Source organism: Monodon monoceros, unplaced genomic scaffold (genome assembly GCF_005190385.1).
Source record: "Monodon monoceros isolate NGI ecotype Baffin Bay Population unplaced genomic scaffold, NGI_Narwhal_1 Super_Scaffold_21, whole genome shotgun sequence".
Lineage (NCBI taxonomy): Eukaryota > Metazoa > Chordata > Mammalia > Artiodactyla > Monodontidae > Monodon > Monodon monoceros.
The window spans coordinates 108765810-108779687 of NW_021703778.1; the positions used below are offsets into that span (position 1 = coordinate 108765810).

Sequence of the window (13878 nt, forward strand, 5' to 3'; positions counted from 1 at the left end):
TATACAATGGAGAAAAGACAGTCTCCTCAATAAGTGGTGCTGGGAAACCTGGACAGCTACATGTAAAAGAATGAAATTAGAACACTCCCTAACACCATACACAAAAGTAAACTCAAAATGGATTCAAGACCTAAATGTAAGACCGGACACTATAAAACACTTAGGGGAAAACACAGTAAGAACACTCTTTGACATAAATCACAGCAAGATCTTTTTCAGTCCACCTCCTAGAGTAATGGGAATAAAAACAAAAATAAACCAATGAGACCTAATGAAACTTAAAAGCTTTTGCAAAGCAAAGGAAACTACAAACAAGACAAAAAGACAACCCTCAGAATGGGAGAAAATATTTACAAATGTATCAACCGACAAAGGTTTAACCTCCAAAATATATAAACAGCTCATGCAGCTCAATATTAAAAAAACAAACAACCCAATGAAAAAATGGGCAGAAGACATAAGTAGACATTTCTTCAAAGAAGACTTACAGGTAGCCAAGAAGCACATGAAAACGTGCTCAACATCACTAATTATTAGAGAAATGCTAATCAAAACTACAGTGAGGTATCAGCTCACACCAGCTAGAATGGGCATCATCAGAAAATCTACAAACAACAAATGCTGGAGAGGGTGTGGAGAAAAGGGAACCCTCTTGCACTGTTGGTGGGAATGTAAATTGATACAGCCACCATGGAGAACAGTGTGGAGGTTCCTTAAAAAACTAAAAATATATTTAGCTTATGACCCAGCAACCCCACGCCTGGGCATATGCCCTGAGAAAACCATAATTCAAAAAGACACATGCACCCCAATTTTCACTGAAGCACTATTTACAGTAGCCAGGTCATGGAAGCAACCTAAATGCCCATCGACAGACAAATGGATAAAGAAGATGTGGTTCATACATACAATTGAATATTACGTAGCCATAAAAAGGAACGAAATTGGGTCATTTGTAGAGACGTGGATAGATCTAGGGACTGTTGTACGGAGTGAAGTAAGTCAGAAAGAGAAATACAAATATCGTATATTAACGCACATATGTGGAGCCTAGAAAAATGGTACAGATGAACCAGTTTGCAGGTCAGAAATAGAGACACCGGTGTGGAGGACAAACGTATGGACACCAAAGGGGGAAAGTGGCGGTGGTGTGATGAATTGGGAGATTGGGATTGACATGTATACACTGATATGCATAAAATGGATAACTAATAAGAACCTGCTGTATAAAAATATAGATTAAAATAATTTTAAAAAGATAAAAATTTCTGTCACCCAGACATTTTACCGATTTATTACTTTATTCTTTTTCTTTAGAATGTGATGACTGTTTTAAAGTAGAATGACAGAGAAATACTGGATTTATTGAGCACTTGCTATTTAGGGTCATGGTATGCTAAGCACTGAAGAGACAGTTTGCAGACTGCCTTGTACTATGAGGGTTTATGCACTATCGAAGGACACCATGTATGGACAAGAGCCAGTGTGTGACCTAACTCACTTGAGCCAGGTTGCTGTCACCCACTATCTGTCTCCCTGTGTAGACCCATGTGCAGATCTTACTTATCTACCGTGTTACATGGAATTTTGGAATCTTGAAGCAATTCACCCGGCACAAATGATATTAAGATAGAAGTTTCAGGCCTGAAACAGATCTTTACTCTAGCCAGAAAAATGCCTGTCGTATCTACTGAAGGTTGTTGTGAAGATCGCATAAACCTGTTGTAAGTGAGGATGCTTTGTTCATTTTGGGGGAGTTGTGCGCACCCCTCGGAGACCCTGAGAACAGGTGGTGTGAGAATCTCGGGTGTTCCTAGAGAGGTTGAATCTCTCCCCACCTACCCTGCCCTAATGATTCACCTGTGACCGTCACCTCCTTGAGGGACTGCTTGTGTCTTTTTGGTGTCTGCTCTGACACCCTGCCCTGTACATGCATAAAAAGTACTAAACAAATCTGTTAAATGAATAAATGAGCACTTGTGAAAACAGCAGCAAATTATAGCTAATAGTATAAATCATCAAACAATAACTGAGAATGTCTTCAAGGTAAATTATTTCCTCTACAGTTTCCAAATCAAAATGGACTCTGGTCACAGAGCTTTCTGGGTATTGTCTGGTATATTTGTGACAAGAAAAACACCTATGAGGGAGAAAATAGGATAGTTTCTTCTGCTTTCAGGGTGTAATTCATCCCCTTTGGCAAAAAACACAAGGAAAATAAAATGTTAACTCAGGTATTAGAAAGGTTAAAATTCCACAGGTTAACATTACTGTTTCAAAAGATGAAGACTGTATGACTACACAGGATGTTAATGACTTGACATTACGAAATTTATTAAATTTATTTTTAAAGCAATTTGGTTCCCCCTCTCAAATGCATGAAGCATCTGGGAGTTGGAATAGATCTTCCCCAGGCTGCCAAACAAATTTATAATGAAACTGGAGTCCTTCAGGGATTGTCCTAAATCCACATAATATTCTTAGGTCTTGGTGTTTGCACTGGGACCTGTATATTAACAGATGTACGTGTGAATAATATACTTATATCCATCCATCACCTTGGTGACTCCACATCTGTAGGGGCTGCTGCATATCAATTATTCCACCGCAGGAGGTAGAGAGATATTTGGGCCAGCATTGACCTCTTTTTCAATTAGGGCCTCAGAGCAGTGTGTTCTGGAAGTGACATGGTCCCTTTAGACAGAACCTCTACAAATCCATTTGGCCTAATGTGGCCATGCTGGGAAGTCAATGTGATTACCTGTGCCAGGTGTGGAGGTAGCGTGCAGAAAAGCAAATGAAAATTTGGTCACTAAGAGGCACCGTCAACATTCAGAATCTCTCCCATCTGTCTAATCCTTGAATAAGATATTAGCAAGTCTATCAAAAAAAGAATGCCAGCCTTAGTAAAACATATTTACCTTCCACCAAAAACTGCAACTGCTTGTTTGAAAGAAATTGTGATTTGGTTGAGGAGCTAAATTCACTTTCGAATGCTTGGAAATGTTTTTATTATCTGCAGTTTCAGGGGAAAAATGTTTCCTCAGGAAGAACAAGGATTTTTGTCTTTATATCTTAGTGCCTTTTTTAAAAAAAGGAAAACAGTGTTTTTATAATGCTTATCTTTTTGTTCATGAACTTGGAACATCTTTCTCAAGAGTACATAGTGCTTTCAATTTTTTAAAGCTTCTGATATTATACGTGGTGGTGTGTTGCATATTGTCGTAACCAATAAATCAATGACAAATGTAGCCCCTTCATTTTGTTGGGGAGATATATAATTGTGGTGGTGGCTGACTATTTAATTATGTGGTAAGTACCATATGATGAGAGGGTAAAGTTAAATTGATGATTTGGGCTATCTCAGCCAGGGTACAGTTTACATGGCAATTACACCGGGATCATCTAAGTGTAATTGGCAAGTAATTTTGTAAGCGAAGGAGCATGACAGCTCATTTACATGGCGTTCAATGAGTAAAATTTGGGGACATTTATCAACCACCTCCAAGTGAAGAGTGATTGCACCAATATAGCCCAAAATACTATAGGCAGCATTTTGAAAGCTTCGTGGAAGGTTTTTGGTACGAATCTTCATTCATTTGCTCCTTGAACATTTATTAGGTGTGTGCTATGTGCCAGGCACTGTCCTAGGCATTGAAGATACAAGCACAAATGAAAAGTGAAGTTCTACTTTCAACTCATGGGTGGGAAGCAGACCCATCATCAATAGTTATACAACAGTGTAGTAAGTGGAGGTTCGAGCTCTGCAGTTACTGTGGATGCTGAGGAGGGGAAACCAGGAGGCTGGAAGATGGTCAGAGAAAACTTGCTAGCAAGGGTGACACCTGGGATGAATTTTAAAGGATGAGCAGGGCCGAGCCAGGGGAGGGGAAAAAGGACTTTTCAGGCAGAGGTGCAAGCAAGAGCAGAATCTTAGATGACGAAGATGACTGATGTGAGCTGGTACATTTCAAGGCAGACCTGGGACGCAAGAGGCAGACTTGAGTGGGATCCCAGAGACTCTGTAGGTCATGCTGGAGGCTGGACCTTATCCTGCAACCTGGGGGAGACGTCGGAGGCATTTAACAAGAGTTGTTTTGTAGACAGAACATTCTGTGTAATAAAATGTTTTTATTGAGTTATTACAATATGCCAGGCTCTGTTCTACAGGTATCAAGGCATTTCATCCTCACAGCAACCCCATGAGATAGGCACTGACATATCCCCCTTTTTACCTTTGAAGAAACTGAGTACAAAGAGATTGCCCTGAGCTACACAGGGGGTGATGGAGGAGCCAGGGTTTGAACCCAGGCTTGTCCAGCTCCAGAGCCCATGCTTGTCCCCAGCACCCACACCATGTCATTAGTCCCCTTGATATAATCAACTGCAACCCCCTGTTTTTAAGATACACATTCCCCACCTCCTGCCCCCGCCACTAGACTGTGAGCCCTATGAGGCCAGGAAGTATATCTATCTTGCTCACAGCCGTATCCCTCGAGCTTAGGATGATTGCCCGCACCTTCGTAGGCATGCCACAAATAAAGAAAAAAATGTAGTTTTGAGGGGGTCATGACTGGAGGCTGTTGAAGTCAGCCTGGCAAGGGATGATGGTGAGGGCCTGAATCTAAGGCAGTGTTAGTCGATACAGAGAGGTGAGGATGGAGAAATAAATTGTCAGGGCTTGGTGATTGACTGGACGTGTGGATTTTGTTGGCATATCCTCACAGTGTTTCTGATCTCCAACTCCTATTCTGGAGAGATGACTTGGCAAAAGAATCCGAAGCTGAGGGAAGCTTGTGCTCCTATTCACAGAGCTCTCAAATTCCTGAGAAGAAACGTTGCGGACTCAGGATGAGAAGTTAGAAGAAATTTCCCTGGAGATAGTTAAAAATAGAATGAACACATCTGCCTGGGATGTGGAGGGACAGAGCTGCCCTAGGGTAGATGAGTAGTTAGACGGCCTTTGGGATTTTTCCCGCTTTGAAAATTTTCTGCTTTAGAATAAAAATTCTCCTGAGCCACCTGTGCTTAACTGTGTGGCTTAAAGATAAAATCGAAGTGTCCAAGAAATGGAAAATATTGAGTCCAAATGCCTGGATTGTAGGTAAAGAAACAGAAGCCCAGAAGGGTTAGATGACTTGTCCAAGGGCACACAAAAGGAAGACTCAGATCACTGGTCTCTCAGTCCCCTGCTCTCTGGACTCTCAGAGAGCAGCATCTGTGTTTGGGTGCCCCCCGTGCTGGGTGGTGGCCCAAAAGCAAAGAGAACCTGGTATCTGTACTTGAGTTCAGAGAGCCTCAACAATAAGTGCCACTTGTCACCTAAAAATGCCATAAAGTACCACTTGCTACACAGAACATTTGGAAAATAGAGAAAATGAATTTAAAAAGTCTATAATGATTTTTCTTTAGCCCCACTCATTGCCAAGCACTGCTTCAATGCTTTACAATCATTATCTCTAATTCTTACAACTTGGAAGTTAGATTGTATTACTTGTCATTTTATGTTTCAGAAAGCTAAAGCCCTGAGAATTCATTCCATTAAGACCAGGCTATGTTAACTCTAAGTCCTACCCTGCACAAGTGGTGTTAACATTTTGTTGCATTTCCCTATAGTCTTTTTCTACACACTGGGACTATCCATTTACATAGTTACAGTTTAATCATGGATACAATTTGAACTTTCATTTTTTGGCTTATAATGTGTTCTATCTATTTTTCATGTGATTTCATAGTCTTCATTTTAATGGCTGTATAATGTCTTATCAAGTTTTTCGGAGGTTCTTAAACAAAAATATTTACTCATGAAAATCTTTCCATTTTTGGCACATGTGCCATTTGGAAGGTATATTTTATATTTTGAGGACCATCTGACCATCCTCTATGGATGGCATTGGGCAGAGCAGGAGAGAAACTGCCAGGCTGTGCGCAGAGGATCATGACTTTCTTCCCCATCAAGAGCCCCTCTGGGAATGCAGGATGGTGCTGGGCACAGCTCAGATGGAGCCCGGGTGGAGACGGCCTAAGGCAGATAGCAGGTGACTTTTCAAGCCTCTGCTTTTCTGACTGAACACACATTCCTCCTCCTGCCCTTGTGAAAAAGCAAGTTTTCATTTTCTTAGGGTAGTAAAAATCTTTTGTGTGAAGAAAATGTGTCATCATGTCTTATTCATCAGCATATATAGCATCTCTTTAAAATGACAGTGGGAGTAAAAGTTCATCAGTTCAATATGTCTTTCACATTTGGAGACTCCTGACTAATAAACCTCTGGTATTTATCATCAGAACAGCCAAAGAACTAAAATCTGGCACATGCTGTTCTCACGCACTGAGAAAAACTTAAAAAGACAAGATTTTCTCCATTTTTCCTTCTTCCATTCATTTAGAAGAAAAAACATACCTTTTTTTAATTAAAAAAAAATATGAGCATACAGAAACATCTGGCCTCCATTACCATAGCAGCCTCCTAAATGGCCTCCTTGTCTGCCCTTCTAAAGTCAACTCTGTATAAAAGCCAGAAAGATGTTTCTAGAACACAGAACTGTACCGGTCACCCCCCCATGTTGTTGACCTCTTCTTCCATGACTCTTATGGCTCTTGGAGTTAAATACCGTGTGTAGCTGCAGCTCCCACATCCCCTGCTTCCACCTTGTCCCAGCCATACCAAGCTGCTTCTGGCTCCTCTATTCCTGCTGCAGTAGAGCCTGTCTCCAGCCCCACATGCAAATCAATCCTTTCTTCCCAAGCTCCCTGCCAGCCTCTGCAGAACCTGGTTCCCAGCTTGAGCTCCCATAGCACCTATCTAGCACTATCACACTCATACGGAATATAGCCTACAATCTTATTTTCACTCGGCCTGCATGATACTTTAATTTTAAAACATTAAATCTCATTGGGCATGCATATCACTGTTCAGTTTAAGGCCCTGCCACTCTCTGTTATACATCAAACTCCAATTACATATTTATTCTGTGCTGGGTCATATAAGGCTACTTGCTTTTGATCTGTTTTACCCAACAGACTATAAGTTGTGTGTGCTGGAATTGGGTACTGTTAATTTTTGTGTCTATAGGCCTGGCAGAGACTGCTCAATAAATACCTGTTGTATTAATTTATGCTTTTATTTAAAAGCATATATTATGTCGGGAGAGATGCGGTAACTCTTTTTGGCCTCTCTGTTCACAAACATTATAAAATTCATGGACCTCGGTGGACCTGGCAGACACTAACAGTATTCCATGGGGATGACAGAAAGTCTATGTTCATGATGCGATTCTGCTCAAACCTAGACATTTTGGATCTTTAAGCTTCTGAATGTGATTATGGTCTTCCCACTACTTCCTGTACCAGGAGATTCATATCAATTCTTATGATCCCTCATGAGTAACTATCTTCATGTTTGTCATAGTTTTGTGCATCAAGGTGTACATTTCCTTGGTTTCATTTCATATCCACATGGTCTCCATACTTCCATCAAACTGGGATCTTCAGAAATTTGAATGGAATAGGATAAGCTGTAGTTTTTTATCTACTTAGTAAGGTGTGATCATGATTAAAGTACAATCAGTGTGCTTACCTGAATTTGGATCCTGACAAGGAGTAATGCACCCATGGCTATAGATGCTGGTGAGGCTAGGAATACCCATTGGTCAGCCTGTGAAGTATCATCTTTTTGATAATCTAGTCCTTTGTCTCAGCCACTGTATTTTTCATTTCCTTAGTTATTCTCATCTAGATGTTCAGTTTCATGCTGCTGTAAAGACACAAAAAAGATGGGGTGTCTCACAGGTCCCAGATTACTCATATTTATGGAATTTCACATAATTATCAATGATGTAGATCTGTGGTACCTGTCTATGGCCATGTTGTTGCCGTAAATTAAATCTCCAGAGAATGCCCTGCATTTTCAGGGAGTGCTATGGGTGTTGCAAAGGGACTATATACCATAAGGCATTGCTGAGGAAACATGTTAGTAGCACAAGAATGGAAATGTGTCCAGGTATCAAGTTCAAAAAAAAAGAAAAGAAAAGAAAAGAAAAAACTCTTTCGCCTAAGCTTCCTTCCCTAGGGAAGAAGTGGGGGCAGAGTGGGGAGAGTTTATTACAGAATCCTTTAGCAGCCAGAAATTTCATTGACAATGTTGTTAATGTGTCTGCTTGCCTGCCTTCTCAGAGGCCCATTGTGAATTCCTTACTTGATATTATTAATGGTTAATGGATGCACCTGAAAATTAAGCAATATTGTACCATTTGGGTAATAGTTATATTAAATGGTTCTTTCCTATAGCATAAAGCTTATCTTTTTTTTAATAATGAATACTTCATCTTTTCCAATGTCCTAATCAAATGCGTCCACATCATCTTGAGGCAGAACCAGATCCAGCTGCATCTATTCTATGCTATTGGCTTCAATTATGTCAAATTGTCCAACCTACCCACAGGTCCTAAGGTTCTCTTTTGCTGAGACATAGGCCTGATGCACGTCTTCAGAAGCTCATGATTACCAACCATTCAGCACTAGTCTGTTGTAAGTAAACAGAGAATCAAAGAGAACACTAGGCTAATTTTACAGTTATGAGGAAATCTCTAGAATAGATTTCTTCCTCAATGTTGGCATTCTCGGGTTGATCTCAAGTATTTTTCTTTTCCATGTCCATTTTTCCCTGAAACACAAACATGTACCTCAATCTGCATGGCATTCCTTCAGAGTTGATGATTTCCACTGCAGTGGCAAAAAGTAAATTACAGTCGTGTTTTGGCTATAAATAATAATTATTTAATTTTTAATAGCTATTATATCATTTGGATTGACCAGAAGCATCAGGCTTCTGATATATTGCCATACTTTATTTTATTCAACCAAATACCTGTAGCTGAAAGAGGGCAATACAAGAAATAGTGAACAACCCTTGGGGAAACCAGTAAGTCTCTTTCTGCCATATTATGCTGAAACTTTACTGTTTCTTATGCTTCTAGTAAGATGAAATGATTCATCATTTTGGAGTCATTTTTTTTAGTCAAGATTCTTATCTTTATACTTCAAGTTCTGATCTGCCTGTCCCTATCTCCTTCATTTTCAGCTTATTTTGACTGTTGTGCTTTTTCTTTTGAGCTTTAAAAGACCCCTTTTTTCCACTAAGAAAAAGACTCACCAATGAACATCCAAGGTGATGGAGGATGCCCTTTGATGTGCAGGGGCCATGCCTTATACCCCTTAAATTGCTATTACCCTGTCCAGTGTACAGAATAGGCATAATACATGGTTTCTGAATGAATGAATGAGTGAAAGAATGGAAAAATTAATATCTAATTTCATAAGTTATGGTTGTTTAACCTCTTTCATCCAAATTACATTCCAACTGAGACTATCATCCTGAATTTCTGTCAAATATTCTTAATACTAAGCTCAGTGTATAGTACATGCAGCCATTGCTCAGTGAGTGTTTAGTCAGAGCAAAGTATATTGTATACTTTGGAGCCCTATTATGGAGAAGCCGAAATGTGGCACATATTCTTTCAAAATCCATACTTTTTCAAATTAAGTCAAGGAACGGATTTTCACCCTGAAGACTAACCATTGATTCAACAGATTGGTCACTATGATTACTCTCCATTGGACCTCCTGTGTTTGGAACACCTTATAACATTCCAGAGACAGAAAAGTCTTTGGAAAACCATCTGTGTTTCTTGAAATATTTAAATGGAAGCCTTCCCCTTGAGAGAGTCCTATTGATCCAGTTCAGCAGATATCCACTATTCCTGCAAACATTTATTGAACACCTCGTATGTGACATGAGTTGGAAATAAATGTGAAGCTGGCGATTCTTTCAATTGTAGTTCTTTCTTGCTTATAGGTTGGTAGGCAAGTATAGGAATAAAGCAGAATTCAGTATGATAAATTCTACAATAGAAGCAGGTATAAGGAGCAGAGGACGCCGAGAGAGGGGAGTAATTAATTCTGTGTAAGGCATTAGGGAAGGCTTCCTGAAAGAAATGGCTCTGAGTTGGAATTCATCCATAACCGTCTTTGTCTTTTGGATGACTATCATGAGTGAAAAATGCCCCTGATGTACTCGACGTATTCATTTATAACTCAATGTCATATTGTAAGGAATAAACTTAAAATTCAAACATTTGAAAACCATTGAACTCCTCACTACAGCACCTGAATCCACCTCAATATCCTGTGGTTTGTGTGATATCTGAGAAACAGCTGAATCAAACCCCACTATATTAATGGATTTATATATGTGCACATAAGGCTAATATAATTTATGTTGCCAACTTTTTTATGGTTTCATAAATAGTGCTATCAGTAACATTTCTAAAAGTGACGAAATGAGCTCATATGTGCTGGTAGAAATTCAGTATATTTTATAGAACACTGCTACTCTTGATATAGCCCACGGGATGTGACTTTTCATAAAAACCTAATGAATTTCTAGATTTGTCAGCTGTTTCCAAACAGATGCATTCTGCTAACCTACTGGAAACATTCTGAGCCCAGATCCCAAATATCAATAGCTTTTAGTATTGCCAATTAGTTTGTCTATTGAGTAAACTGCACTGTGTGGCTCTTGATAAAAAGTAGCAAGTAATTTTCTATGGATATTTTAACTGCCTTGCCGGGCTTTGATGCTCGTATTTTTCCTTGCAGAGCTTTAAGTTGAATGTAGACAGTCATTGTGCTCTCAAGGAAGCTGTGGAGGAGGAAGGACTCCAACTTCTCGAGCTTATTGCATCTCACAAAGCAGGTAAATCCTCCTGAAATATTGCAAGTCTTTATGTCTCCAGACTATTAAGAATGAAGAAGCATTGCTGTAAATTACTGCATATATTCACTTCCTTATGTATTATTAATATTTACATTATCAGATTGACCTTCAAGATTTATAAATGTTTCATATACTGCACACAATGCTGTGATGCTTGTAAGATGAAATACTGCCTCCAAATGGTCTGTTCATTTGGGGCTTGGTGTTCGCCTGAGTTTCAGTTGAAATCACATTCCTGAAAACTTCACTGACATGCTTTTTGATGTAGGTGCTCTGGAAATAACATTAAGATAATGAAGGAGAATTGTGCATGTAGTTATAATGCATATGCATTCAGGTACTTATAGATATCATTACAGATATAAGGCAGGCAGTCTAGAGATACCTGATTATTTCCCTGCCAATTCACACATGTGGACATTTTGCATGTTCTTTGCTGGTCATTGCATTAGCAGAGTTTTGGCCTTAGACCAATTCTTACTCCAGTATTAATGTATTTATGAGGAACAGATTATAAATAAAAAAGTTTTGTCATTTGGTTATACTTATCCTGGTAGTAATAGACCATAAGACAGGATGAATTACAGTTTGGCACTTGTTTTGAGCTTACCACAGCTAAATAAGAAAAGAGCAGCATTAATCTGATGTGCTAATACTAAAGACTGCTGTCTTAAATCTGGCCCATTTACTATAGTTCGGGTTGAATTAACTTTACCTATTTCCATACATTTTCTGATCATTATAAAGTCTCCACACAGATCCACACAGGGCCTTTTATTTGGAATGTGAAGCTGTGGTGTTAATAATTTTTATGTAGCGTGATTTTTTGTTCCATATGCATTTCTTTAGTCAATATATTAAACCGAAGTCGATTCCAAACCATGCATCTATGTGGTTATCCCATTTTTGTGTCCTTATGCCTTCTGTCAAGTCAGAAATCCCCAACCTCTGTTCTGAGTGGCAGGTGATGGTAATGGTTGCTTAAAATTATGTTTATTGTTGGAAATATCCATCTAATTTGCTAAATGAAAAACAATAATGGGTAAAAATGCAGTTGCGTTCGTAACTTGTGCTTTCCCCTCCTTCTGGAGAAGGACTAAAGGACATGCTGCGGATGATAGCAAGTCAATGGAAGGAGCTACAGAGGCAAATCAAACGGCAGCACAGCTGGATTCTCAGGGCTCTGGATACCATCAAAGCTGCGATTCTGGCTACTGATGTGTCTGTGGAGGGTGAGGAAGGGACGGGAAGCCCCAAGGTAAGTGGCTTGAAGTTTGTCTTATTTCCTCTTACTTCTGTCTTCTTTTGAACTAGGCACCACTGAAGTTTTCTTTCTACTCCTAAGGCTTTTCGTTTTTACTGGGTAAACTTTATATATCTCTCTGTGTATAGGTATGTATAAACAAAATGAAATGGTTAAGTTTAAAACAATAAAAAAGCCTACAACTTTCAAGTTTTCCAGGAAGGGGTCTTTTTGTGAAAAGTGGCAGAGTAGGAGGGGGAAAGTACTTTAGGGGTAGGAGAAAGGGGGACATAAAACATTTAGTAGACAAAACATAAAGCATCTTTAACATGAATAATCCGAATGGTTTTAAATTGTTTTGTTGCAACTATAAATCACTATAATCAGTGCAATCACTCAGCTCTGACGTCCATTAGCCGCTTGGTTACAGCAAATTAACAAAGAAGAGAGAAAGTGATTCATTATCTCATTCCTGTTAATGACTATCAGATGCATTGCCTAATTAGGGGATGGTCATTGTAGTGAGAAGAAGGTCATATGCTTTGCTACAAATCTTTCTGCTCTGAGTGTAAGTTCTCCATAATGGTGCATGCACCGAATACAAGTACTTTAAGAATGAATATTGACATGTTTTGGTTATCTACTTTAGATTTACAAAATAATCGGTAAAGCATATGCAGTTAAATTTTAAATGAGGCACCTTCTGATACAGTGCACCACTGTTCTAAAGGTATCTTTGGGCTCATGACGTAGAAGATAATGGACTCATGAAGTAGAAGATAATTTTATTAATTTGATATTTTCTTGCAATCTCTCTTTTCTTTTGTATTTGTTCTTTTGTGAAAGTTGATGCAGAAAACCAGTCTCATAATAGACTAAGCATGGAAACATACTGTAACATGGGGGGAACAGATTGAAGAGTTCGTGGCTTCTATTCCTGGCATGGACAGAGTAATTAAATCATCATCAAGTCACATTTATTCAGTCCCCATGTGGATTGGCATTGGGCTAAATGTATACAGAGCAAGTTAAACAAACCCTCTGCCCTCTGAGCCTCACATTCTCAAGTGCAGGCAAGGAAAAACCCAATCTGCCCTGCAGTGGTGAGGCCACGCAGCCAGCGAAAAACTTAGGTGGTTTATAGCTTTGGAATCTCGAACAACAACCTTGAACTTATTTGTTGGAAACAGAGGATGGAATGATGAGCTCAGTTCCCTTTAAAGAAGGTTCCATGGAGGAGGTCACATTTCAGGAAATACTTGAAGGAAGGAAGAGAGGTGGCTTGGCACATGCACACATATTTTAGGAAGTGACGTGATGAAAGGATCAAAGCTGGAACTAATCATAGGGAATGGAGAGTGTCTTCAGCAGACTTCTCAGGGCAGAAGTGGAGCCCTTTCAAGGAGCAGACTGCAGGAAGAAGTTGATTGGGCTAATACTTTGGCTGGGATAGGGGGCAGTGATGATGAGAAAGGACACGACTAAAAACTTTGTTGTGTTTTATTTATTTAACAAAAATAAACAGAGTGCTTACTTTTTAAAAGCTATCCTGTATTGGATGCATTCCACATGCCAGACACTGTTCTACAGTACTTCTGTGTATTCTCTAATTTAATTCTCACAACAAACTGTTTAAACCTTATAAATAAGGCAGTCCTATTCTAATTTCCAATGGAAAAAATGGAGGCACAGAGAAGTTAAGTAACTGGCTTAAGGTCACACAGGTAGTAGGTAGCAGAGCTAGGATTTGAATCTGAGCCCTTTGGCCCCCGAGCCCATTTTCAACACCACCTAGAGCACTGCCTGTTACTGGCATTGCTCAAGGTGGGGCGTGGTGGTGGACAATCAGCCTCAGTACCTG

At 39.4% G+C, this 13878-nt stretch overlaps 1 protein-coding gene across 4 annotated transcripts in view; it reads left to right on the forward strand.

Moving 5' to 3' along the window:
* The window catches only part of AKAP6 (A-kinase anchoring protein 6), a 598070-nt gene that overhangs the window by 361924 nt on the left and 222268 nt on the right, over nucleotides 1-13878 (forward strand). For 3 of the 4 annotated variants that reach the window (XM_029238344.1, XM_029238345.1, XM_029238346.1), the window contains 2 exons: nucleotides 10657-10753; nucleotides 11866-12032. In XM_029238344.1, coding sequence (XP_029094177.1) covers nucleotides 10657-10753; nucleotides 11866-12032 — 264 coding nt within the window. The remainder of the gene's footprint in view (nucleotides 1-10656; nucleotides 10754-11865; nucleotides 12033-13878) is intronic. The other variant, XM_029238347.1, reaches the window with a different exon arrangement.